Source organism: Bombus pascuorum, chromosome 9 (assembly GCF_905332965.1).
Source record: "Bombus pascuorum chromosome 9, iyBomPasc1.1, whole genome shotgun sequence".
Taxonomy (NCBI): Eukaryota; Metazoa; Arthropoda; class Insecta; order Hymenoptera; family Apidae; genus Bombus; species Bombus pascuorum.
Genome location: NC_083496.1, coordinates 6,920,893 through 6,945,314, shown reverse-complemented (window position 1 = coordinate 6,945,314; position 24,422 = coordinate 6,920,893). Strand labels below are relative to the sequence as shown.

General features: G+C 34.5%; 2 protein-coding genes across 2 annotated transcripts in view; one reads left to right on the top strand and one right to left on the bottom strand.

Annotated features, from left to right (window-relative positions):
- The window catches only part of LOC132910557 (uncharacterized), a 252,870-nt gene extending 248,199 nt beyond the window's left edge, over positions 1-4,671 (top strand). Inside the window, exon 7 of the mRNA XM_060966329.1 lies at positions 1,913-4,671. Coding sequence (XP_060822312.1) covers positions 1,913-3,055 — 1,143 coding nt within the window. The 3' untranslated portion in view covers positions 3,056-4,671. The remainder of the gene's footprint in view (positions 1-1,912) is intronic.
- A 4,700-nt stretch (positions 4,672-9,371) lies between these two features.
- LOC132910556 (uncharacterized) lies at positions 9,372-23,107 on the bottom strand. The gene is made up of 14 exons (XM_060966328.1): positions 22,974-23,107; positions 22,264-22,513; positions 21,766-21,869; positions 21,380-21,496; positions 21,136-21,285; positions 20,790-20,849; positions 20,211-20,387; positions 19,313-19,465; positions 17,694-17,940; positions 17,251-17,354; positions 16,944-17,063; positions 10,968-11,117; positions 10,058-10,117; positions 9,372-9,691 (listed from the first exon to the last, which is right to left on the bottom strand). Exons 1-14 carry the CDS (start codon positions 23,062-23,064, stop codon positions 9,525-9,527), a joined length of 1,950 nt encoding a protein of 649 aa, XP_060822311.1. The 5' UTR covers positions 23,065-23,107; the 3' UTR covers positions 9,372-9,524.
- Positions 23,108-24,422: the final 1,315 nt, after the last annotated feature.

Sequence of the window (24,422 nt, the reverse complement as noted above, 5' to 3'; positions counted from 1 at the left end):
TTGCATCTTGATGCATCGAGAAAGGGTTGGAAAGCGGACCCTCATTACATCGGCCCGTTTATCACAAAAATTATCCCTCTATCGATTCCCTCTTGGCATGTCGTGGTTTCAACCCTCCATTTTTGTCCAAGCAAGCATTTTCTGGCTGTGTTTTCGGTGCTTCAAATTTCGGCATATAAAGTCAGCGGTTACCTTGACCAGCAATTGGTAGATGACGATAATTGAGCACACAACGCGTAATTGGAACAGACAAAGCCATTTCTCGAAACGAACGTAAAAGTGTTTTTGGCAATTGACATTCAACGTACGTTCTACACTCTACGGGAAAGTACGTGTCTACGAGTCGCATACTAAGCGAGAATTTCACCTTCTAGCGGCGGAAACGCGCGTCCACTTTCACGGCCACATCCGAAACTAATGTTCGAGGCATCATTTTTATCGTCATACATCACTTTCGGCTGTTTTATATTCTAACAATTGTTTGATTTGTAATTAATTATTACTTATAAATAACTTTTATATAATATTGTATGTTACAACGATTGTGATCTGTAAATAATTAACCTGATCTCTCGAACCAAAAATTCCATCAGAAGGTAAAATGTGTTCTTTTTTTTTAACGAGAATATAAGAACAAAAAGCTAAAATTCTTAAATATCTGGAAACTGAAAATATTTGTTTTGATATTTCAAATGAAATATGAATTGTTGTTGGAGATAATGTTCGAGTAACTGACTAAGAAGAACAATTTAACGCGACATACCATGCCAATTAGAGTAATTATAAGTTGATGTATATATTTGTCGTGTATGTACTATGAACGAGAGAACATGCTAGGTTCACGTGACTAACTTCAATGACACCAAAGATTGCCTTCAATGGCGCGCAAACTTCCTCTTGTGTATTGTGAACAATAGTCAACTAGATTTTGTTATCAAATAGATACGAACGTGAATCCAAGATTGTTTCCTTTCGCTGAAAACAATTGCTGCATTCCTAACAATTATTTCTTTGGTATACGCTACTGAATTTATTACAAAAAATTATTGAAGTAAGAAAGATAATCAAGAAAAAAACAAGATAAATAAACAACAAATTATAAGATTACACGCAGTCACGATAATAGATAACATACGATAAAAAATAGGATTACGCTTGAATTAGACCAAACAATTTTCTCATCATTCGTACAATAAATAAATCCATAAAAAATTATTTCTTACAAGTAACGAATTTTATAGAAATATAATAAATTCTCCCTATTGGTTATATTCTCGTACAATTAATTATAATTTAACAATTTTATAACAATTTCGATGAAAATCGAAGAAAGTTAGACGAGCGATCGTCGAAAGCGCTGCCTGACTCATCGATTCACGGTTTCCATAACAACACTACGTTATCTATGAAATCACACGCGAGTGTCATCATCGATTTCCGTCGGCTGCGCTCCGCTTTGGTCGCGCGCCTGCGCCAGTCATATCGACAGACTCGCGATTTGTTCACGTCGAATCTTCCGGCGTTGTTCCTACACCGTTACAGATTCCAGCTCGTAGACAATAGTCCCATTGAACACTGGGGCGTCGTTCCCCGTTATCGTTCTTTCCGCTGATCAATTTCGCGAATCGGTAGTCAGTAACGCTTCCAAAAACGCGAACACTAGCAGAGAGTAATATCAGCGACAGCGTGCTTCAATTCGTCATCGGTTCGACCTTTGTCGAGGCAGTCGCGATCGAGCGGTGGCGGCGCGTTTATCGATCGTCACGTGCATACGTCGTCACAGCCAGTTAATTAGACGAGTCGGGTCTGGCATGCCCCTCTTTAAGGATTCAGAGCTCGTGCGGCCAGTGGTACGTGCTGATCGAGCGGAAAGTTTCCCTTGCGACTGGCTGACGCACGAGCTGCTTGCTAGTTTCGCCTCGGCAGTCGAGTGAAACCGGCCCTAACGGCCGTCAGTCTTCAGTCTTGCCGGTGGAGGGCCGCTGGACCAGCCAACAGACTCAACATGGAAGACCTGACAACGTGGAAAATGTTTTACGTTTGTGTATTCGCCATCTCTCTGATGGTTCGTTCGTCCGCTGGCGCGCAAATGCAGCCGCTCGTCGTCAGCAACTCGTTGGACGAAGGTGTCGCCAAGGACTACTTTATAGGACCGTGTCTGGTGAACACGAATCAAACTTGCCCTGATAAAGAGGTGACGTTCTTCTTATACACGCAAAGAAATCCCGATGTGGGTCAGCAGATCATGGTCGACGAGAAGCGCTCGAATTTGAAACGAATCCATTTCGAACCTTCGAACCCTACCAAGATCCTGATACACGGTTACGATTCTGACATGGCACTGTCTTATCTAGTGGACGTGCGAAACGAATATCTGAAAACCTATGATTACAATGTGATAGCCGTGGATTGGCATCGTCTAGCTACGGCACCGTGCTATCCCATCGTTGTGCAAAACGTGCCACACGTGGGCGATTGTTTGGCGCAGCTGGTGCAGAGACTGAGGGACGTGGGTGCGGACGATATCCACGTGATCGGCTTCAGTCTGGGTGCACACGTGCCCGCGTTCGCGGCTACAGCTCTCAGACCGTACAAGATGTCAAGGATAACGGGTTTAGATCCTGCCATGCCGTTGTTTGTCACCGTGGAGAATGATTACAAATTAGACCCGTCGGACGCGGTCTTCGTCGATGTCTTTCATACGAACGCGTTCATTCAGGGCAAGGTGGAGATGAGCGGGCACATAGATTTCTATATGAACGGTGGGATCAACCAGCCGGGTTGCTGGGACAATTGGAAGCCTTTCGAGTGTGATCATCACAGATCCGTGATGTATTTCGCCGAGTCCATCAATTCGGATGTGGGTTTCTGGGGCTGGAAATGCGGAGGATTTTCTTTTTACCTGCTTGGCCTGTGTCCTCCCAGATACCCGGCCGTTTTGGCTGGCGACAAGGTGGATAAGAAGAGCAGAGGCTTTCATCTGGTGAGAACGAATGGGCACAAACCGTACGCCATGGGAAATTTCAGCGTGAACCGGTTAGATATGTATACGTAAGGTCGACGAAGTATCGAGCGATCATGTCGCGAGATACGACTCGTGCGATAAATCGAAGAATGTACGACGTGAGACTTTTCTGCTCTCTGATTGCGGAACATAAAGAGGACACGTGCATGAGACGAAGCAGTTGCTGTTGGAAACGGGCACCAACCGTGTGTCCCTCCGGCAAATTGTCACGGTGAGCGTGAGAGTTGACTGAAAAACGTGTTCTGTGTCAAGGTCAGGGTATCTCGAGCACCTGGTGCTCCGCTAATCGATACTGTGTTCGTCGTAGAGAAAGAAATGGGGCTAACCGGCTATAAGTCCGTGTAGGAGTTGATTCGTATCGATGACGCGCGCGAAACTGATAAGCAAATTATCGGCTCGAAAGTTTCGATAAAACGAAATCTTCTTTGGGAAGATTAGACTCGGACATTTCGAAAAATTTCTCGGAAAAATTTTTCTGTGAATTATATTTATATCAAATATCTTTTTACTTTCGCCAAAGTGATTAGAATTATGGACTTGAACTTTATATATCGTGGTTAGGAGATATCGTTTGAGATTGGTTCGTTGCATCGGTTTGACAAATTAAAATCAGTGGTTTGATAGGAATTGTGAACATCCTTGTAAGCTTTTTACGTAACAATGTGCATCGAATGGATCTTTATCAGATATTATCCAACTTATATCTAAATCTTACGTGTAACGCGCGCAAAAGTTACAGCTACAGTAGTGAGTTTTATCGAAGAAACTTGATTTCGAAAATATATAGAAAATGTGTTGAATTTATGCAAATATAGGAGAATTTAATTTCAGCGTAACATGTGTAAATTACATATGTAAAGGATTATAAATAAGCTGAGTTTTATTAATATCGTTTGAAATATTGATAAGCGAGTTGCACGTAATCTGTTATTTATTGATAAAGGCGTGGTTATTTAGCGAGATGTTGTATCTATATTTATGGATTGTCGTCGAAATAACGATACAAAAATATTGTTTTGTATAAAATAACAGAGGCTATTTATTCCTTATATCATTTACTTTGGATACTCATATTTTAGTCATCTATTGTATTTATCATACCGAAAATTCTTCGTTTTCATCCCGTGTTATTAATTGCTATCAATTTACTAAAACATTTAAGGAGATTAATAATATACGATTTAACTTTTATATCGTAATACGAATATTTATTTATATGTTGCATTTAACTTAGATAGTAAAATTACGTTATCATCGGAGATATTATTTTTGATACCAGAAAATTCCAAGGCAAACATTACGTAATGATATGGCTGTTACTACAAAAAATACGTATCAAACATAAAGATTATTTATTTGTTTATTTATTTACTTAATTTCCCCATGGTCTTCTGAACTTTTCCAACGTAGTTCCGCTGTCACTTTTATGAACAATTTTTCAAATTCTGTGAACGCACCTTTGATATAAAATTGAAGTATGGAAATACACGTGTTAATGAAAATTTGTTTATAATTATCTAGAAATTTTTGAAAACAGAAATATGTGTGAGTGGAAACCGACTACTGGCTTTAGTAATATTTAAAGCGTTTCTGCATGTATTAATACCTTAAGTGTATTGTAAATATATTATATTGTTTGCAATGCCTTCCTATAGTTCTGAATAATATCATAGGAAAAAGTATAGGTGTAGATTGCATGATTTTATACATTTCAGTACTTTTATATTAACACGTAAAATTATAATTATTATTCTTCTAGAATATTTCAAATTGATTTTCCAATAAAAAAAAGGCAAATGATAAGAGATTACACAATTAAAAAGTTAATCTTATCAATAACCTGTTTTCATCTTTTCTACGGTAAAGAATCTATCTAGATATAATTATATATCTGTGATCAGATTAGTGATTAAATATCTATTTGATTCGGGAATTAGAGCAACATAGATTGCAATCTAATTAATTAGTGGTATTCCATATTGATTGCGATTCTTCATATTAATATTACATTAATTCGGAAGTTCTCAAAAGGAATAGAAGTACACCTAAAATGAAAAGATATTACCAAAGCTACTCGACAATTTATATAAATAATATTCGTAATAACATTTAACATGTAATATCTATTTAAATTATGCGTAGCATAATATTATATTTAAAAATATAATAAATAAAATAAATGATGAATCAGAATTCATCTAACTCCACTATCAAAAAAATAAAAATTCATTAGAATCAATACATTTTCAGTAAAGAGTTTTCTTCACAATGTTCTTGAATTAATAAATTGCTGTATTATAAACATATTTTTTTACCTTCGAAAACTATCTGGATATTCAAAAATATACTAATCGATAGACGATAAAAAAAGCGGGGCAAGATAAGATTTCTATATTAGGAATATTCCAATTGTGATAATGCTTTAGTGAAGTCCAATTCCCACGATATACAATCCATTAATAACAAATGACAATTGTTATCTTAGTCGTGTGACAAATCCAGACACGTTCTACTCGGTCATTTATTTCCTATCTACGTAACGTTGTACGGGGTGTCCCATTGTTTTTTCTGCAAAACGGTTGAAAAATATTTTCCTAATAATAAGAATTTTAAAAATGTCATATAAAACAAAAATTGATAAATGAGCTATTAACCTGTTAACTGGATCACCCTTTAAGCAGAAACTTTTACTAACTTTTTACTAATTATAAAAATGTATTAATTAATCAAGATACGAAAAAGTCAACTCTAGTTATATTAATTATAATATAATTTATCATTAACACAAATGAATTGACACGTAAAAGGATAGGGAATCCCCAAACGTAGTATTGTTTTTCAAAAAAGATAATCCGCATATTTAACTCGTCTTCCCTCTTTAAATAGTTAAACAATTATTAATAATAACACGAATTATTGATCATTTTTCCTGCAATGTTTTGTAATGTGGCGAATATAGAACGTTCACACGATTCTAAAAAGAATTTATTACTTGAACGGAGTCCGGAGCAAAGACCTTAGAAGATCTAAAGGACCGGAAGCCCTACTGCATGATCCTGTTAGTTTCTTTAAAGCCGACTTTAAGACAAAACGGTTCGTCATGCTCTATAAGTCGCAGGTGAAACGTTTCAAGAGTCAAAGGCTGTGCGAAAGAGGCTTCGATTAATTTTGTCGCTTGCATATCGGCGTCAGATTTCCTCAGCAACGGGGACTATATTATGTTTATTAATGCCATCTTATATAAGTCAATTTTCACTATCTCTGCTTTGATAAGTTTTATATCGCGTGTTCTACAGCAAATTTATTATTACGATTAAATTAATGAAATTTGGTATTGTATATTGAAATAATTTAAATGAATGGACAAGTTCCAATTTAATCATACTATTTGCAAATGCAGTAATAGTAACAATAGCGATAATTAACATACGTGTAATCTTACAGTAGATTACAAGAATTAATATATTTACCAAGTAAAGAATTAATATATTTACCAAGGCTTTAGGTCGATTTTAAAATATAGGTATGTCATAAAAGTAAAATCAAATTTTATAGTAATAAACGAAAAGTGTATGGTGTCGAGTTTCAATGAAGACTTTCCTTTAAATAATCTAATTGAAAACTTAACAATTTTTTTCTCTAAAGTAACACAAGCCATTTCATTTGTACAGTGTTAGAACATTCAAATTGAATCATCACCAATTCGAATATTAAACAAACGGAAAGCACGTTTTGGAAGTTGGATTGTATCCAAACAATTCGTTAGTAACTAACGAGGCTCTCGTTAGCCGGTACGTGATGGCAAAGACTATAAGAACCGGCTCGAAAAAAAAGAGAAAGAATTGAGGACACCGACTAATTCATTAAAAAATCCGATTGTTACAAATTGAAATTACATAACATAGTTTAAGCAACAGGTAAAGGATTTTCATTTATTCTAAAACGAAAATAATGTAAAACTAGAAACTCTTTTTCTAAGGAAAATAATCCTAATTAATTTCAGCAACTAAAATTGTACAGTTTACAAACAAAAATTGTACAAAGTATACAAACCAGTCAATTCTAATATTATATCTTAAATTAACATTGTAATCTTCAACTTCTCGAATTTTTAACTTTCATTGGTAACTTCTCACGAAATTTTCCATACGTAAACTGTGTACAGTTCGGAAAAATGGGATTAATCGATTAATTGTAGCTTAATGATAATAGTTGTTTAGGTATGAATTATTAAGTAACCTACTCATTAAATGAGTTCAAGAATTAGATGTACAGTTATTTTTTCAAATTTTATCTTTATTTTCTACAATCGTGACACACATCTGTATTACATCTCGCGCATCTATCTAGGAAATCTAGGTTATTTTCTCTTTTCAATATATCTTTAAATGGAGCAAGATCCATTTACATATTGAAATGTCTCTGAATATTTTCTTCTGTAAAATACGTGATCGTTTCATCGAAAACTTACAGTATAACATTTTATATCACAATGACGCACTCTGCAGTTTAAATTTACGTGGAAGATATCAGAATAGCATTGAAACTAAAAACAACGCGATGCAAGAATAGATTATGTAATCAAAAAGTTCGCGCGCGCACGTGAATAGCTGGTAAAAACGTCAGTTTGTACGTAGAAGGTATTGTAATGTATTCAAATGCATGCAAATGCTGGCTTTGCTTAAAACGTAAATATCACTAAAAGTAGGTATAACAACATAATTACTTAAAGAGTGCACACATCGTGATGAAAAGAACTCGTATTAGGTGAAATTTCAGATACTTAAACGTAGTTATACGCCAAAGCGAAGTGTAATCTATGCATTTGGATCTTGCTTTTCACCGGAAAAGGTAAATCGTTAATTCAATCTTTGGGTAGTCGATCGGTTCAGATTTTTTTTTTATGAGAAATACAATTTTTCATCAGAAACAAAATTACTAAATCGACATACAAGTATGTGGGATTTTGTGGATTATCAGGGAAAGTTGTCAAATTTCAGTTGACATTTGTGAAACACCCTGTTTAATTCAGTTACATATAAAATACATAAAAATGCACAAAATAAAATAGTACGACAAACGTTTCAATATTTAGTCCCGAGGAATGTGCACATTTCGTGTCATTAATGCAACGTTTTTAGATCTCTTTATCTTTTCTAGTAACGTCATGTTACACGAGATCGTGCTAAATAAGCATGCTTCTGGTCCATTTAAATGAATGAAAAATTAGTAGGTCTGGGAACTGCGAAGTGATACAACGTTGTGCGTTGTGTACCGCAGTGTAAGCTGCGAATTAAATTTTTTAAAAGAACCACAATGCGTTCGCAGGTTCGTTTATGGTATATCTGAAAATATTTGAAACGTTCTTATCAATGCGGTCAAACTATTAGGTTTATGTATGCAAGCTTTTTGTTAATTCTTGCGACTTGTTTATTCGTTTATTTCCTTGTTAATTTCTATGAATATATAATTCATTTTTATCAGAGCACGATAGATAAAATATCGATAGTGACATATCAAACGAGAAGAAAGGAAAAAGAAAACTAAAATTGGAAGTTCGTTTTCTCTTTCTTCGCAATAATGTTTCTACCATACTTTCGCAGATTATAAATTGAGAATCGTAAAATTTGACAGAGGCACGAAAAATCTCGGAATTCAGTGGGATGTACCGCAATCTTCGGTAAATTATGACAGATTTATGAAACGCATAGTTGTCCGATATTTACTAAGATACTCGGGATTCCTTAAATTTTCTTCGATCGATAAACTCACCCAAGGTATTCGATGAATAACGTTCTTGGATTAAAAGTTGGGTGAATTATTTATGTTGTAAGAGGTATCTATATATATCTTTCTCTCTTATCTACGATTTAAAACTTCGTTCGAATGCGCGCGCGATACAAAGACTTAAGAAGCTTAAGAACTTTCTGAAATATGGTTTTCAAGATATAACACAGATTGATAGAAGGTGTTTCTCCAGGATGAAAAGATGGCTTCTTTAAGGAACAGAAAGTTTTTCAATTTCGAGCAACGAAATACCGGATAATCATATTAATTATGCAAACATTACAAGTTTATATCAAAGTTGGCACGTCGCGTCGTAAAACGAGTCTCATTCTATCGTTTATTATCCTTTCGTTATCAAAGATTGGTTAATAAACTATGTCATTAATAGACATAGTTAGAATAATAAAGAAATGCAAATTTAGTAAAGAAAGCAATTTATTACCAAATGCAGCACATTCCTTTTTTTCAGTAACAAAGTGTATTTAAAAAATTTCAACTGCTATGATTTAAATACAACAACTTTTGTACTAAGCTATTCTACTAATGATTGAAACGTTCCAATTTTTTAACTTACTAATGTATTTTATTTCACATCATAAAATCAATAAATTTTTTAAACGCGACAGCCTTCAAAAATTAGTCAGATAACAATAACATATTCAAGAACTAAAGCAGTTAGATAGATAATTCAAATTTAAAAATTATCTCGACTTTAGTCTTCTTCTGGTACTGCCATTGACCTCTGACACGTCATAAATGGAGGCACCTCGCATTTACATTTCATGTCAACCATCCACATGTCGACCGGTCCTGGTTCCCATTCCTCACCTATGCGCATCGTTTCATTACCAAATAGGCACGTTTTGGTATCTGTAAAAACTAATATAATAAAATTAACATCATTGATCGCATTCATATAACAACTTCGCAGTAAAATAAGTGAAACAGTGATATCAAATGCCAAGGAAGTGCCAACGAGCTGCTTTTAATTTTGTGATTTTTGCCGACAGCATTAAATGGTCGTACTAAATGATCACCTCATGATTAGCTATAAAATTCTATATCAGATCTATCTGATATGAAAATCGAATAATAAACAGACTGGTCAAGTTAAAATTTCTATGATGATGATGATGATGAAATACGGAATCGATGAATCCTATTTGAATATCATTTCGAGAAATACAGGTACGGAGACATTAGAAATGACGTTATAGGTTGAATTACATTCTCAAAACCACGTACCTTCCTCAGAAACCGACAGAGTGTTGTTAAATTCCTCGGTATCGACATCATCTAAGTACGCTGCAAAAACAAAATTAATTCTGTAAAATAGATTTCTCTTACGAAGAAGTTTTCGAAATGAATGATTATTTGAAAAAGGTAACTGTAGGAAGTTATAGTACTTTACCTCTTAATAACTGAAATAAGTACTATTCGCTCGGAAAATTTGATATCGACTAAAAAAATGACGTCGAAGTCTGTCCGTAAGCAGCTTTGTAAATGGGTATAAATGGTATTTTTTTGCAATTATTTTTACATTTTGACTTTTTTCTAAGTACATATAACTGAAATAATTTTTATTCGCCATATGTGATTTTATGTATCTTATGTATCTCTGGAAAATCTTACTTAATAGAAATCTTTATTAATAGAATGTTTCTCACTGTTTCAGATTTCAATTCATAACATACTTTCTCAATCTTCGTAATAGTTACAAAGCTTCATTTTCTAATTATACTTCGGGATATTTGTACGTCATACTCAAACGCAATTTCAGCATCGAGTAGGATAGAAAAATAAAAAAATGTTTCACGTCCACCATCCTAATTAAAACCCGAGCACTATCCCAATTCTAGTTATTACATTTGTTTGCATTTATCTTGAGCATTCCGAAGAGTAAACAAAAATTACGAAAAGATAACCATTTTGGGAGCTGCTTATGACGGACTTGGATGCTATCTTCCTAGCTGACATCAAATTTTCCCAGTGAATGATACTCGGTTCAGTTACTAGGCGGTAGCTAGTATTGTAACTTCCCAAATTAATTTTTTTACAACTAATTAGTCGTATAGGAAACGTTTTATAGAAAATTAATACTTCTGATGCAGAGAACGCGGAAGGATTAAACACGTGTTTGCAATTGTGAACTTACGGCTCATATATAGAAGTTGATAGCAATTATAATTTGGTAGCGTAAGAAACATAGGTAACCACTGGTCATGAACTTGGGGAGCAGCCACGCTGAACAGAGCAGAGCACGGATCACGGTTCAGTTGCTGACAGAAAGGCTCGATATTCTCACCTAAAAGAACATTTAATTAAATTTCATTTTTTTAGTGATAAATTAGATATCAATTACTTCGTTGCACACATTTCGGCTTTTCTCTTATATTATACCTGTGTATCCTTCCATGCAAAGACACGACAACTTTGTATTAGCCTTTGGATAGAAGTACTCCCCGGCCTGATAAACTTTACCGTCAACGTTACAAGTTGTATTATCTGCTTCTTCCTTATCTAGAAAACGCAATCAAAACCATAGATCTTTACGTTATAAGAATATGAATTTGCATAAGTATCCGCAGTGTAACTATTCTACTATTCTATTCTATTTTGTTTATCATTGACCCCCTGTAAATGATTCTTTGTTATCAAAATCTCCATCCGTAACGTACCAAATGCGTTTATATATTTGAAACACTTGTCAATTTCATATTAACAATTATGAAAATCACAGAGAAAAGTTTTATTACGAGTAAATGCACATGCCAAATACTTTTTATTCGAATAAGACAGCAATAATTTGCATGTGCAGAACCACTGTCTTACTGTATTATTCAAAGAAAATAGGATTTGCTTTTAATCAACGACAAGCATTAAATCAATTATAAATTATGTTAATACCAATACTTATTTGATCTTTCTTATTACAATCTTAATTTATTGTATTTAGTTTACTCACCGCAAAATGGATTTTCGCAACAAAGACCATGCGTTCTTCTGTACAAACAGCTCTGTTCCTCTGCATTATTACAATCGTTTAATTTATCGCATTGGAAAAAGGCACTGCTCACACGATAAAAATATTCTTTTAGTTAATCTTACTTAATTCCAGTAATGCGTGTTCATGAATTTTCAAATGACTACCACAAGACATATAATATATTCATAAACTATTTTTCTCAATCCAATACAAAGATCGAACTATTATATCTGATGAAACAGGATTATGTGGGATGAGATTCGACTCAAATTTATTTGATGTGCACTGAACTTGAACCAATCACTAATCGTTACGATCGCCAAAGCTAATGTACTTACACATCTCTGAAATTCGTACATGTGCAATTCCAGTCGCAAAGATTACTGTCCTCGGGTTTCAGCATCTCCCCGATGCTATACTCGTTGCCATTCACATAGCATTTATCCCGTGACAAATTGTCCACATGACTACAATTGTATGCTTCCGCGCAACAGTCGTTGGGATTCGCGTAAATAGGAGTACAGCCAATCCCCTTGTAATATCTCACAATCAGTTCAGCGGGACAATTTACTTCATTGCAGTCCTCTTTATTAATGAAACGAACAAAGTGAACGAAATAATTAGAAAAAATTCACTGATTTGCGCAGTAAAACAAGCAGAATAAAAGTCGTTATGCGTCTTTCAAACAGTAATACATATAAACTATACTTGGCATAAGAATTTAATAGCCTCTTACATTTTTTATAAAACCGTGCAATTAGATCGATGAAAATTTGTCGTTTTACTCGAAAGAAATACACAAATACGCAAAATCGTATCGTCTATGTAGACGTGTTATGTGAAACTTTTCGCGCAGTGCGCTATATATAAGTTTCAATTCACATGCATCTTACCCGCTTTTCGTATCAGTTATCAAGTATTTACAAAAACCTCCTGTATATTTTTATCGGACGATGTAAATAAACGATTTATATAACACGATAACAAAGCGTAAAACTATCTTTCGCAGAAATCACACAAATACCTCATTTTTCAAACAATATTCCTGTGCGCAAGAATTAATTATCGTTGTATATTTTGCGTATGGGAAAAATACCAAGATACACCGTTGCTGGGCAACATAAGGATCAAACCATTATAATAACCATCGCTACGAAGTATATCACTAAGATACATTTCGTAAATAAATTTCTTACCTTCTCCAGTCACTTGAACAGCTATTAGGAACATCAGAAGAACGCAGGTTCCAATGATTGAACGCGAATTACCGAGCCCGGCCATCCTCAGATCGTGAACTCTACGCGCGTATTCTCTTGGCACCGTCATCGGCCGCCTTTTATATGCAGCTTTGACGTGAATAAATAGCTGAAATAGCTCGTGCTATGGAGGGGAGTGGATATTACCTAAGTCAGCATTCTTCTTAATGAGCCGAAGAACTTGTTATTACTGTTAATCAGTTGATTACGTCACAAATATTAGATAAATGAAGATAAAATGTTTATCATCGAAGAAAGCAATGTAAACTTACACAGAAATTTTCAATCACGGTCAGGGTAGGATGGTGTTGGTAATTATGCATGTAGAGCGTTGTGCACCTCAGGGATGTCAATGATTTTCGAGTGTGTTGTTAATGTTGGAGTCCAAAGTAAATGTGTCGATCGCACGCTTGAACTTGTTACGAACTTGGTTGTTCTTTGTTAATATTCATACACGTTACGTACATTATCGCAACACCGATCAAGGGATATATTAAAAATTCTTCAGCGAATGACCTGAAGTATTCGCACATATGTATTGATAATTTTTTACCAAATTTTGAGAAGTCAAAGGTAGTATTATATTCTTGTGTATCAACAACGGAGGTAACTTGCACGCGCTTTCTACGTTACCAAACCAGGTTGTTCCAAGTTCCCTACGTTGTCTATATTCATCGTCAGATTAGCGTATCGCTACATTTTGTGTTCTCTGTGATGGAGTTACCATCGTTAAATACATCGTTGGTAAAGCACGTTAAGCGCGTGTATAATAAACAAGGAAGAAAATTGGTAAGAACCAATCGAATTTCATTCTGTATCTGGATTCGTGCCGAGAAGAGTATTAATTTCATTGATGATACGAATTTTATTGGCAAGATTATACGAAAAGATTCGCTATGAAATTTTGCATCAAACATCTAGTATGATAATTGTACGATAAACTGATTGATCTGTAAACAGATTCTTCGGTAAACGTATTGGTCAGTAAACAGATTGCGCAACATAGACCATGCGTTCTTCCGTATGGATTTTTCTCCAGTAGATTTTTTCTTATCTTTTATAGGGCGCTGCGAATAAATTCATAAAAATTACTTGCTTAGGCAAAAATATACCACGATACCATTTCAAAGTCATTTGAAATTTTCCTCACGTTGCAAATACTTGTAAAATCTTGTTATAAATGGAAACACATGTGTACGTGAAACTTATCGCACAGTGTAATATATAAGCGATTTTAATTAACATTTTCCAATTCATCAAACAACGCTTTATCAATTATCAAATATTTACTCGAACGTCTTGTCCATTTTCATGAAACGATGTATTAAAATAACATGGTAATCAAGTATGTACAATCGTGTGGAAAAACCTAGCAAATTCGTTATTTGTGTATATCACGTATACGCAATTACAATCATAAACAGTCTGTTCACTTTATCTGGAAATGTTTGAATATCTCGGAAAGAGAAATTGACGGGGTTAAAAATATCTTATTATCTTATGACAGCCAGAAATTTCGTAGTAAAATCAGTTTGCAGCAAATTCAATTTTCATAATTCGTATCAGTGAGAATTACTTTCCGGATCGGCGTACATCGATATATTGTTCTTTCGTATAATATTTTGACACGAATTCTTTATAACTGTATGCGATGCGTTACAGAAATGGAAAACAAGAAAGATATAAACCTGAAATTATTACATTATATTATATTATTTAATGTATGGAAAGGATATGCTCAAAGTACCTAGGTACCTCGCTGCTGCACAACTTAAGGGTTAAGTCATTAAGCTAATCGATGATACCAAGTTTATCAGCGAGATACTTTTCCTAAATAAACTTCTTATTTCGTGAATTATTTTCGAGCCCAGCCATCGTTAGATCCTGCACTCTGCACACGTATTCTCTTATCGCGATCGTCTTTCGTCTTTTGTATGGAGCTTTGACAGTGGATGAATATCACGAATAGATGGAACCGTGGAAGAGAGATATTACCTAGACCAGTATATTTTCATGAGCTGATGGACTGTTTATTATAGTTATTCAACTAAAATGTGTTATAGAATACGATGTTAAATGAATGTTTATCAGTGGATAAAATGTTTATCAGTGAAGGAAATAGCGCATGCTTGTATAGAAATGTTTTATCACTATCAGGCTGGGATTCTGTTGGTAATTATGCAGAGTATGGCGCACCACACGAATTTCTACGATTTTGGAGTCTCTTTTTGAAGCAATGGATTTATTACGTGCGTTGTTCTTTGACGACATTAATACAGATTAGATACCATTAATGAATTAAAAATTCTTGAATTAATGAGTATCGACCATCTATATCGGTAACAAAAAAAATTATTAAGTATTAAAAATAAAATTTTAACTGCCACGATTTAGTAAAATACAACAGCTTTCGGTAGATTATATCGATTTACGAGCTATTCTACTAATCTTTGAAACATTCTAATTTTTTTACTTACTAATGCATTTTATTTCACATCATAAAATCAACAAATTATTTAAACGCGATAGCTTTCGAAAATTAGCCAGATGACGATAACATGTTTAAGAACTAAAGGAGTTAGATAGATAGTTTAAATTTAAAAATTATCTCGACTTTAGTCTTCTTCTGATGGTTCCGCTGACCTGGAGCACGTCAAATATGGAGGCACCTCGCAAACACATTTCACGCCGGCAGACCAAATCTCGGTTGGTTGTTCATCGCTCAATTCCTCGCCTATGCGCAGCGTCAGATTACCGTGCCGACACGTTACGTTTCCTGTAAGATCAATATGATAGAATTGGTATCGTTAATTATCTTGTTAGTAAAGTAAATTAGGCGAGTATCTAAATGATCAAGGAAGGATACTGAATAGCATAAATTGAGTCTTCTTCTTTTCCTGGATTTTCGCCGACGATAGTATTAAATGTTCGTACCGAATGATCAGCTGATTATTTTACGATGATAACTTTATCGACGAGATTACGCGAAAAGATTAGCTATGAATTTCTATATTGAACTTGCTTCACATTGAAACTGAAAGGTAGATAGATCAGTCAAATTAAAATTTCTATAGTGATAAACTAGGGAATTTGCGAATCTTATTATGTAATGTTATTTTGAGAATTTCGAATAAGAAAGCATGAAAGATAATGCTACACGTTGAAGCACATTATTTTCAACGCCACGTACCTTCTACAGGGACTGATGTAGTGCTGTTATGTTTAGAAATAACACTGTCGCTTGGACTCGCTGCAAAAACAAAATTAATTCTAGAAATACATTTCTCTTAGAGAAAATTAATGTTTCTTTCAAAAAATAACGATTTAACTCTGCCGAGGTACTTGAATTTTTGCATCTTAATTTAGGTTTCGTATGAATCGATAAAAAGACTTCATTTCACATCAATTTGATTTAAAACGTTCTCCAACGATAGAGGGATACGATTCGGTCAAAAATAAAATTAAACGGAGACTTTAAAAATATACTTATTAAGGAGGCTTTTAAATAATGCTTTAAAAAAATTATTAATTTACTCTAGCCTAAGATTTATGAAATTTTCTAACATTAAAAAAACATGATCCGGTAAAAAATAATCGATCAAAACGTAGGAAGCTTGAAAACACGTGACCATTATTGTAAACTTACGATATCTATAAAAGGTTATAGGACAATAATGATTAAACAGGAAAAACACAGGTATCCACTTGTCATGAACTTGGGTAGCAGCTCCATCGAACAGAGCAGAGCACGGATCACGGTTCAATTGCTGACAGAAAGGCTCGATATTCTGACCTAAAAGAACACTTAATTATGTTTCATTTTTTTTATTAATAAACTAGATACCAATTACTTCGTTACACACGTTTCAGCTTTTCTTTCATATTATACCTGTGTATCCCTCCATGCAAAGACACAACAACTTTGGATTAGCGTTTGGATAGAAGTACTCCCCAACCTTATAAATTTTACCGTCAACGTTACAAGTTGTATTATCTGCTTCTTCCTCATCTAGAAAACGCAATCAAAACCATAGATCTTTACGTTCCACCTTTTCAGTGATATTCATAAGAATATGAATTTGCATGAATATTCACAGTCTAACAATCATATTACTGAATTACTTAAAGAGAATGGGCTTTTAAATTTAAACATTTTCCTTATCGCAATCGTAATTTATTGAGTTTAATTTACTCACGGCAAAATGGAAATCCGCAACAAAGACCATGCATTCTCCTATATGAACATCTTTCCTCCTCTGTACCATAACAACTTCCTAATTCCTCGCAATGGAAAAAGGCACTGCTCACACAATAAAAATATTCTTTTAGTTAATCTTATTTAGTTCCAGTAATGCGTGTTCATGAAATTTCAAATGATTCCCACAAGGCATATAATATATTCATAAATGATTTTTGTCATAGTTCGAATGCTCTCATGACTTGCGGTATGTAACCATTAAAAGTATTAATACATATACAGATCCCAACATAATATACAGAATATATCGATACAAACGTTGAACTATTATATCTTATGAGCAAGGCTGTATGAAGAATTAGATTTAATTTGGATCTGTCTGCACGTATTGAACTTGCACCCAATAGTAATTGTTAGGATCATCAAAGCTGACGTACTTACGTATTTTCGTACTGTGTACACGTACAATTCCAGTCGCAAGGATTGCTGTCTTCGGGTTTCAGCATCTCCCCGACGCTGTATTCGTGGCCATTCACATAGCATTTATCCCGTGACAAATTGTCCAGGTGACTACAATCGTATGCTTCCGCGCAACAGTCGTTAGGATTCGCGTAAATAGGAGTACAGCCAATTCCCTTGTAATGTCTCACAATCAATTGACCAGGACAATTTGCTTCATTGCAGTTCTCTTTATTAACGAACCATGACCAAAATGAGCGAAATAATTAGGAAGAATTCATTAATTCGCACAGGTGAAAAGTGTTGGAGCAAACGAAATAAAAATCCTTATATATATCTTTTGAACAATAATATACAAGTAAAATACTAAGAATAAAATTTACTGGGTTTCTGTGTTGTATAGAGTGGTAAAATTAAACCAAAAAATAAAATTAGATTAAATTAATAGAAATCTCTGTCACGCCGAAAAGCGTAAAATCTTACTGTAAATGTATACATATATATGTATACATATGTTAGTTTTATGGCATAGTGCGATAGAGTGGAACTTTAGTTTATTTATGTAATCGAAATTTTAGTAGTGCCTTATTAATTGAACTTTATCTGAGCTCCTATTATCCGAATTGCCGTAAATGAAAATTTGCTTATTTGAACGTCCAACAATAAGACGAAGGACACGGAAAGAAAATGTACTACGTTCCTTATTTTTGTTTTCCTTGTCTCATATATATAGTATATATAGTAGTATATATAGTAGTCTTATATATATAGTTTTAATTAAAAACTGCGTCGGGTGATGTATAAAAAATATTTCAATTAAAAGAGTGAAGATCACCTTGAAATCTAAGGTACGTCCACCGAAATCAAATTTCTAACCATCGAAAGATAGCGCCCTTGAAACGAAGTAAATTCTACTTGAAATATTTTGTCGAATAATGAATAGTTTACGAGATAATTGCGTGGGTGGATTTAAACGAGGCACTCTGCATTTAAGAGTAAATGTTTCGTGGAATCCTCATGTATGAACATGAACTGCTATTAATTGAACGAAAAATCGTAGGTGGTGAGGACGTACTTCTTCGACAAGTTCATATATCTACTGTATCAAACTTATTTTAATTTACACATGCATCTTGACCGTCCTTTTAACATGTTATCAGTTATCGAGTATTTATGCGAACCTCTTGTGTATTTTCATCGAATGATGTAAGATAACACGATAATCAAGTGCAAACGATTATGTGCTAAAGTCTCGTCAATTCGTTATTTCTACGTATTATGCGTACACGATTATGACGATGTACAAATGTGTTCGTTTTATCTACAGATATGTGAATCTCCTGAAAACTACGAATGAAATGATTAACATTTTTTGCTACATAATGACAACATAAATCGTTGTCAAATTTGATTGCAATGAAGTTCATGACAGTAGCAATTTATTTTAAAATTGATTTACTACAAAATAGAAAACTACCAGTTTCGGAGAAATATGAAATATTTCGTGTCTGGAAAGAACACGCTCAATATAAGGCTTAAATCACTATGACAATCAGTAGTACGAAGTATATCAGGTTATTTTTTGTAAATAAACTTCTTACCTTGTCCTGTCACTTGAACAATTATTAGGAACATCGGAAGAACGCACTTTCCAATGATCGAACGTAAATTATTATCGAATCCAGCCATCGTCAGATCGTGAACTCTGCACGCGTATTCTCCCGTCACCACCGCCTTCCGTCTTTTATATGTAGCTTTGACCGTGAATTTATACCAGGAATAGCTCGAACTATGGAAGGGAGTGGATATTACCGCAGTCGACGTTCTTTTCCATAAACTTAAGAACTAGTTGTTACAGTTAAACAACTGAAATGCGTCACTGAATATTAAATAAACAAAAATAAAATGTTTATCAGTGAAAGTAGTAAGGCAGTCTTACACAGAAATTTTTGATCACAGTCAGGTAAGAATTGTATTGGTAAATACATGTATAGAATGTGGCGCACCTCATGAATTTCAATGATTTTGGAGTCCGTTGTCGAGGTCGATGTCCAAAATAATTGCGTCGATCGCACGCTTGAATTTGTTACGTACGTTCTTGTTCTTTGGCAACATTAATACACATCACATTATCATGCTACCAATGCCGGAATGCATTAAACATTCTTGAATAATTGATCTCAAACATTTATATTAGTAATTTATTACCAAACACCGTATACTCATTTTGGAGAGAAGGAATTTTTGAAAATGTCAGCTTCCTTGATTTATTGAAATACACAAGCCTTTGATAAAGTATGTCATTTATGAATCATTCCAATAAACCATTGGAACGTTCTAATTTTCTAATAAACTAAAGTATCACTTCACGTTATAAAATCTGCACGTTATTCAAATGCAATTCGTTACAGAATATTGGACGAATGATAGTAAAAAAATTCAGCGATTAAAATAATAATACATACATACATATATATTTATTTTTCGTTTAAAAATTCTATAGATCACTAACAAAGTGAAACACTTGCTCTTTAACTTTCTTACACGTCACAACTGGAGGCACTTCGCACACGCATGTTACGAGGGGATGATTAACCATGTGATTAGATGGTTGGTCCAGGCTCAATTCGTCGCCTATGTTCATCATAACATCACCGTGCCGGCACATTCTGCTTTCTGTGAGAGTAATATTACTATCGTTAATTACTATCTTGTTTATCGGAGGTTTCACGATAGAAAGTTGGCTGTTGAACTGTTTTAATTATTAAACATTTTCTGTTTAGCTGTCAGATTATCAAATTATAATTGCACATAGAGGAGTATTTTTATTGATATGTATTTTTGTATTTTCTGCCTGCCAAACTAATTAATCTAAATAAATAATTTAATAAAAATAAAAATTTCTCCTTTCGTTTATTACGTTTCAGGTCAAATAGTTCTATTTCGATAAGCCCAAAAACATCTTCGATTATGTCCCGTTCAGAATTCGAAGTAAATTTAACATATGCTGATCAGTATTCAAAACCTCTGGAATTGTTATGTTACAAGATAAAGCAAATTATTCTCAACGTCACGTACCTTTCTCAGAAACGAACGAAGTGTTGTCGTGTTTACGAATAATGGCGTCGGTTGATTCCGCTACGAAAACAGAGTTAATACTATGAAGTACATTTCTTTTAAAGGAAATTAATACTTCCTCCGGAAAATAACGATTTAACTCTGGCGCGATATTTGAATTTTTCTATCTCAGTCTCAGGTCTCTTGTCAATCGAGACTTGAAGAAAATTTGATAAAAATGAATTTGAAAAGATTGTTAATGTTATCAACTGATTTTTGAAACCTTCTATCTTTAGGAAAACATGATTCGATAAAAAATTCAAAAACCGTAAAAGGGTTAGACACGTGTTTCTTATTGTGAACTTACGATATCTGTAAAAAGGTATTGGACAAATAAAATTTGCACGTGTAAACCAGATAGGTGTATATTTGTCATGAACTTTGTCAGCATCGTCCGCGAACATAGGAGAGCAAGGATCATGCTTCATTTCTTGACAGAAGGGCTCGATATTTTCACCTAAAACAAAATATAAATAAATTCGATTTCTGAATTATACAGCAAATACCAATTACTTTATTATAGACATTTTAGTTTCTCGTTCATATTATACCTGTGTATCCATCCAAGCAGACGCACATCAGTTTCGGATTAGAGTTTGGATTGAAGAATTGTCCGGCCCGATATACTTTGTCGTCAACATTACAAATCGCATCTGATTTTCCTATATCTATCATAAAAAATATAATCAAAGCTACATAACTCTGTAGCTTCCATCTTTTCAATTACATTCATCATAATATAAATTTGAATAAATATTTGTAGGCTGGCATGTTATACTATTAAATTATCCAAAGAAAACAGGGTTTGCTTCTAACATTAAACAATAATCTGTGGAAAACGAAGTGTACTTTTCAGATAATGTAAAATACCCAATACTCCCAAAATTGTTTAGTCTCTCTCATCACAATCCTAATTTATTGAATTTTATTTACTCACCACAAAATGGATCATCACAACAAATACCATGGGCCCTTCTGTACAAACAACTTTCTTCTTCTACACGATCGCAAGTTTTTCTTTTCGCACATGCGAAATTGGCACTGTTTACACAATAAAAATGTCCTTTTTGTTAATTTTACTTGCTTCGAGCAACGCGTGTTAATAAAGAGAATGATTCGTATAAGGCACATAACATAGTCATAAAGGACTTCTGTAAAAGTTCGAATCCTTTCACGCGCTACTACGTATAATTTATACATAGTACTGTATAGTCGTCAAATACTAATACATAGAAAGATTCCAGCAGAATATACCGATATCGATAATGTGAAAAACATTAGGGGTTTTGTCAATCACCCAGTACAAAGATCGAAACACTATATCTTGAGAGGACGACTATGCTAAGTTAGATGCGATTCGGATTTATCGCTACATATTGAACTTTAATCCATCACTAATTGCTACGATCGTCGATGCTAAAATGTAAGTATTTACTCATTGTTGGAGTGTGTGCACGTGCAATTCCTGTCGCAAGGATTGCTATCCTCGGGTCTCAACGTCTCTCCGACACTGTATTCGTGGCCATTCACATAGCATTTATCCCGTGACCAATCGTCCAGGTGACTGCAATCGTACGCTTCCGCGCAATTGTCGTCGGGATTCACGTAAATAGGAGTGCAACCAAGCGCCTTGTAATATCTCAGAGGACCGGGACACTTTATCTCGCTGCAGTTCTCTTCGGAAACTAAACTTCGCCAAGATGAACGATACGATTACGAGAAACTCGCCGACTCACTATGGTAAAAACTAGTGAAATGAGCAGACTAAAAATCCCGACATACCATTCCGAGCAATAATAAATATAAAAGAATCGCATATTTAATAAAAATTTCATGTTTTGCGCTGTATAAATCGACGTGATGAAATTAACGGAAATTTCTTATTTAAATAAAAGAAACCTGTCGACCACCGTCGCTTTAAAAAACTTTTAATTCCCTGTTGCGAGGAACAGGTACCTCGTTGCTTGACAGCGTAAGGGTTAATGATAACCAAGTTAATGATAACTACGTAAGTTATAATGGAGATCAATAGTTTAAGCGTATTACCAAGCAACTCTTTGCAGGTGCTATGTAACCCTCTGTGAAGAGCGTTTAGGGCTTAATAAATGTACTTAATAAAAGAGTCTTTGAAGATAAACCTCTTACCTTGTCCTGTTACTTGAACGACGATTAAGAACATCAGAAGAACACATGTTTGAATGATCGAATACCGTTTATTACCGAGCCCTGCCATCATCAAATCGTGAACTTTGCACAAAGTCTAATGCGACCGTCTCTCGTCTTTTATATGTAGTTCTGATCGTGAATGTATAGCAGGAATAGCTGGAACTCTGGAAGGGAGTGGGGTTACCTAGGTCGGCGTTCTTCTCAATGGACTTAAGAACTAATCATTATGGTTTATCAACTGAAATACGTCGTTGAATATTCGAAATGAAAATAAAATTGTTTACCAATGAGAAGTGTCAGGCAGACTTGCACAAAAATTGTTAATCGCTATCAGGTTAAGATTGTATTGGTAATTACGTAGGATGTGGTGGAAATCGTGAATCTCAATGAGCTTGAAATCTGTCGTTAAGGTCGATGTCCTAAATAATTGTGTCGACCCTTGTTCTTCGGCAATATCGATACACTTTACATTATCGTAATACTATTGGAGGGATGCACTAACAATTTTTCAATGAATGATCTCAAGCATCTGTATATGTACGTATTATGCTTTAATCCCTGTACGATCTAAATCAATTCCATAACATTTTGTTTATCTAATTTGTAAAACCTTTAGGTCTAACGCGTCCCCCCCTGTCTCTTCAATTTTTATGATTTTCCGTACACCTCTTGTGCCACGTGTAGGACGAAAATGTGTATACCCACATGGAAAATAATAATTTTCGCTACGATTACGGCTCACGGAAGTATTTAAACAAACATTGAAGCTATTTCTGAATGCACTGTGTACCACAAAACACATTTTGAAATTTCGTTAGTACTCCACCAAGGCACAGTTATCGCGATTATATCCATTTGAGTCGAAACCGATCAGAAAATTGTATTTAGTTCACGTTAAATAACCATCGTTTTCTGTTTATTCCATTTTAAATAAACTAATAGATACAGACTTATTCTTAATCAAATCTTAGCACATTTGCAGTTTCCAACAGAATATATTGACATTGCGAAGAACATTACAAGTTTTCCGAATCATTCAGTAAAAAAATTGAACTATTCTATCTCACGGGCAAGACTATAAAGGATCAGATTTGATTCGGATTTATTTGTACGCATCAAACGTCAACCCATCGCTAATCATCGTTACGATCATCAAAGTTTATATACTTATGTATCTCTGTGCTGTGTACACGTACAATTTCTGTCGCAGCGTTTGGTGTTTTCCAGACTTAACATCTCCCTGATGCTATACTCGTTGCCATTCACATAGCATTTATCCCGTGATAAATTGTCCAGGTGACAGCAATCGTATGATTGCGCGCATCTTCGTTGAGATTCGCTCGGACAGGAGTACAACCGACCGCCTTGTACCATCCCAGAGGAGAAGAACTGTAGTGTTTCACTGTAATTCTCTGTCGAAACGGAACG

Coding starts and splice junctions, on each gene's coding strand:
- LOC132910556 (XM_060966328.1), bottom strand. CDS start 23,064: ATGATGGCAGGGCTCGGTAATAAACGGTATTCGATCATTCAAACATGT. Junction 21,870..22,263: donor TGCACACACTCCAACAATGA/GTAAATACTTAC, acceptor TTGTGTAAACAG/TGCCAATTTCGCATGTGCGA. Junction 17,064..17,250: donor TTGCGGATTTCCATTTTGCC/GTGAGTAAATTA, acceptor TGCGTTTTCTAG/ATGAGGAAGAAGCAGATAAT.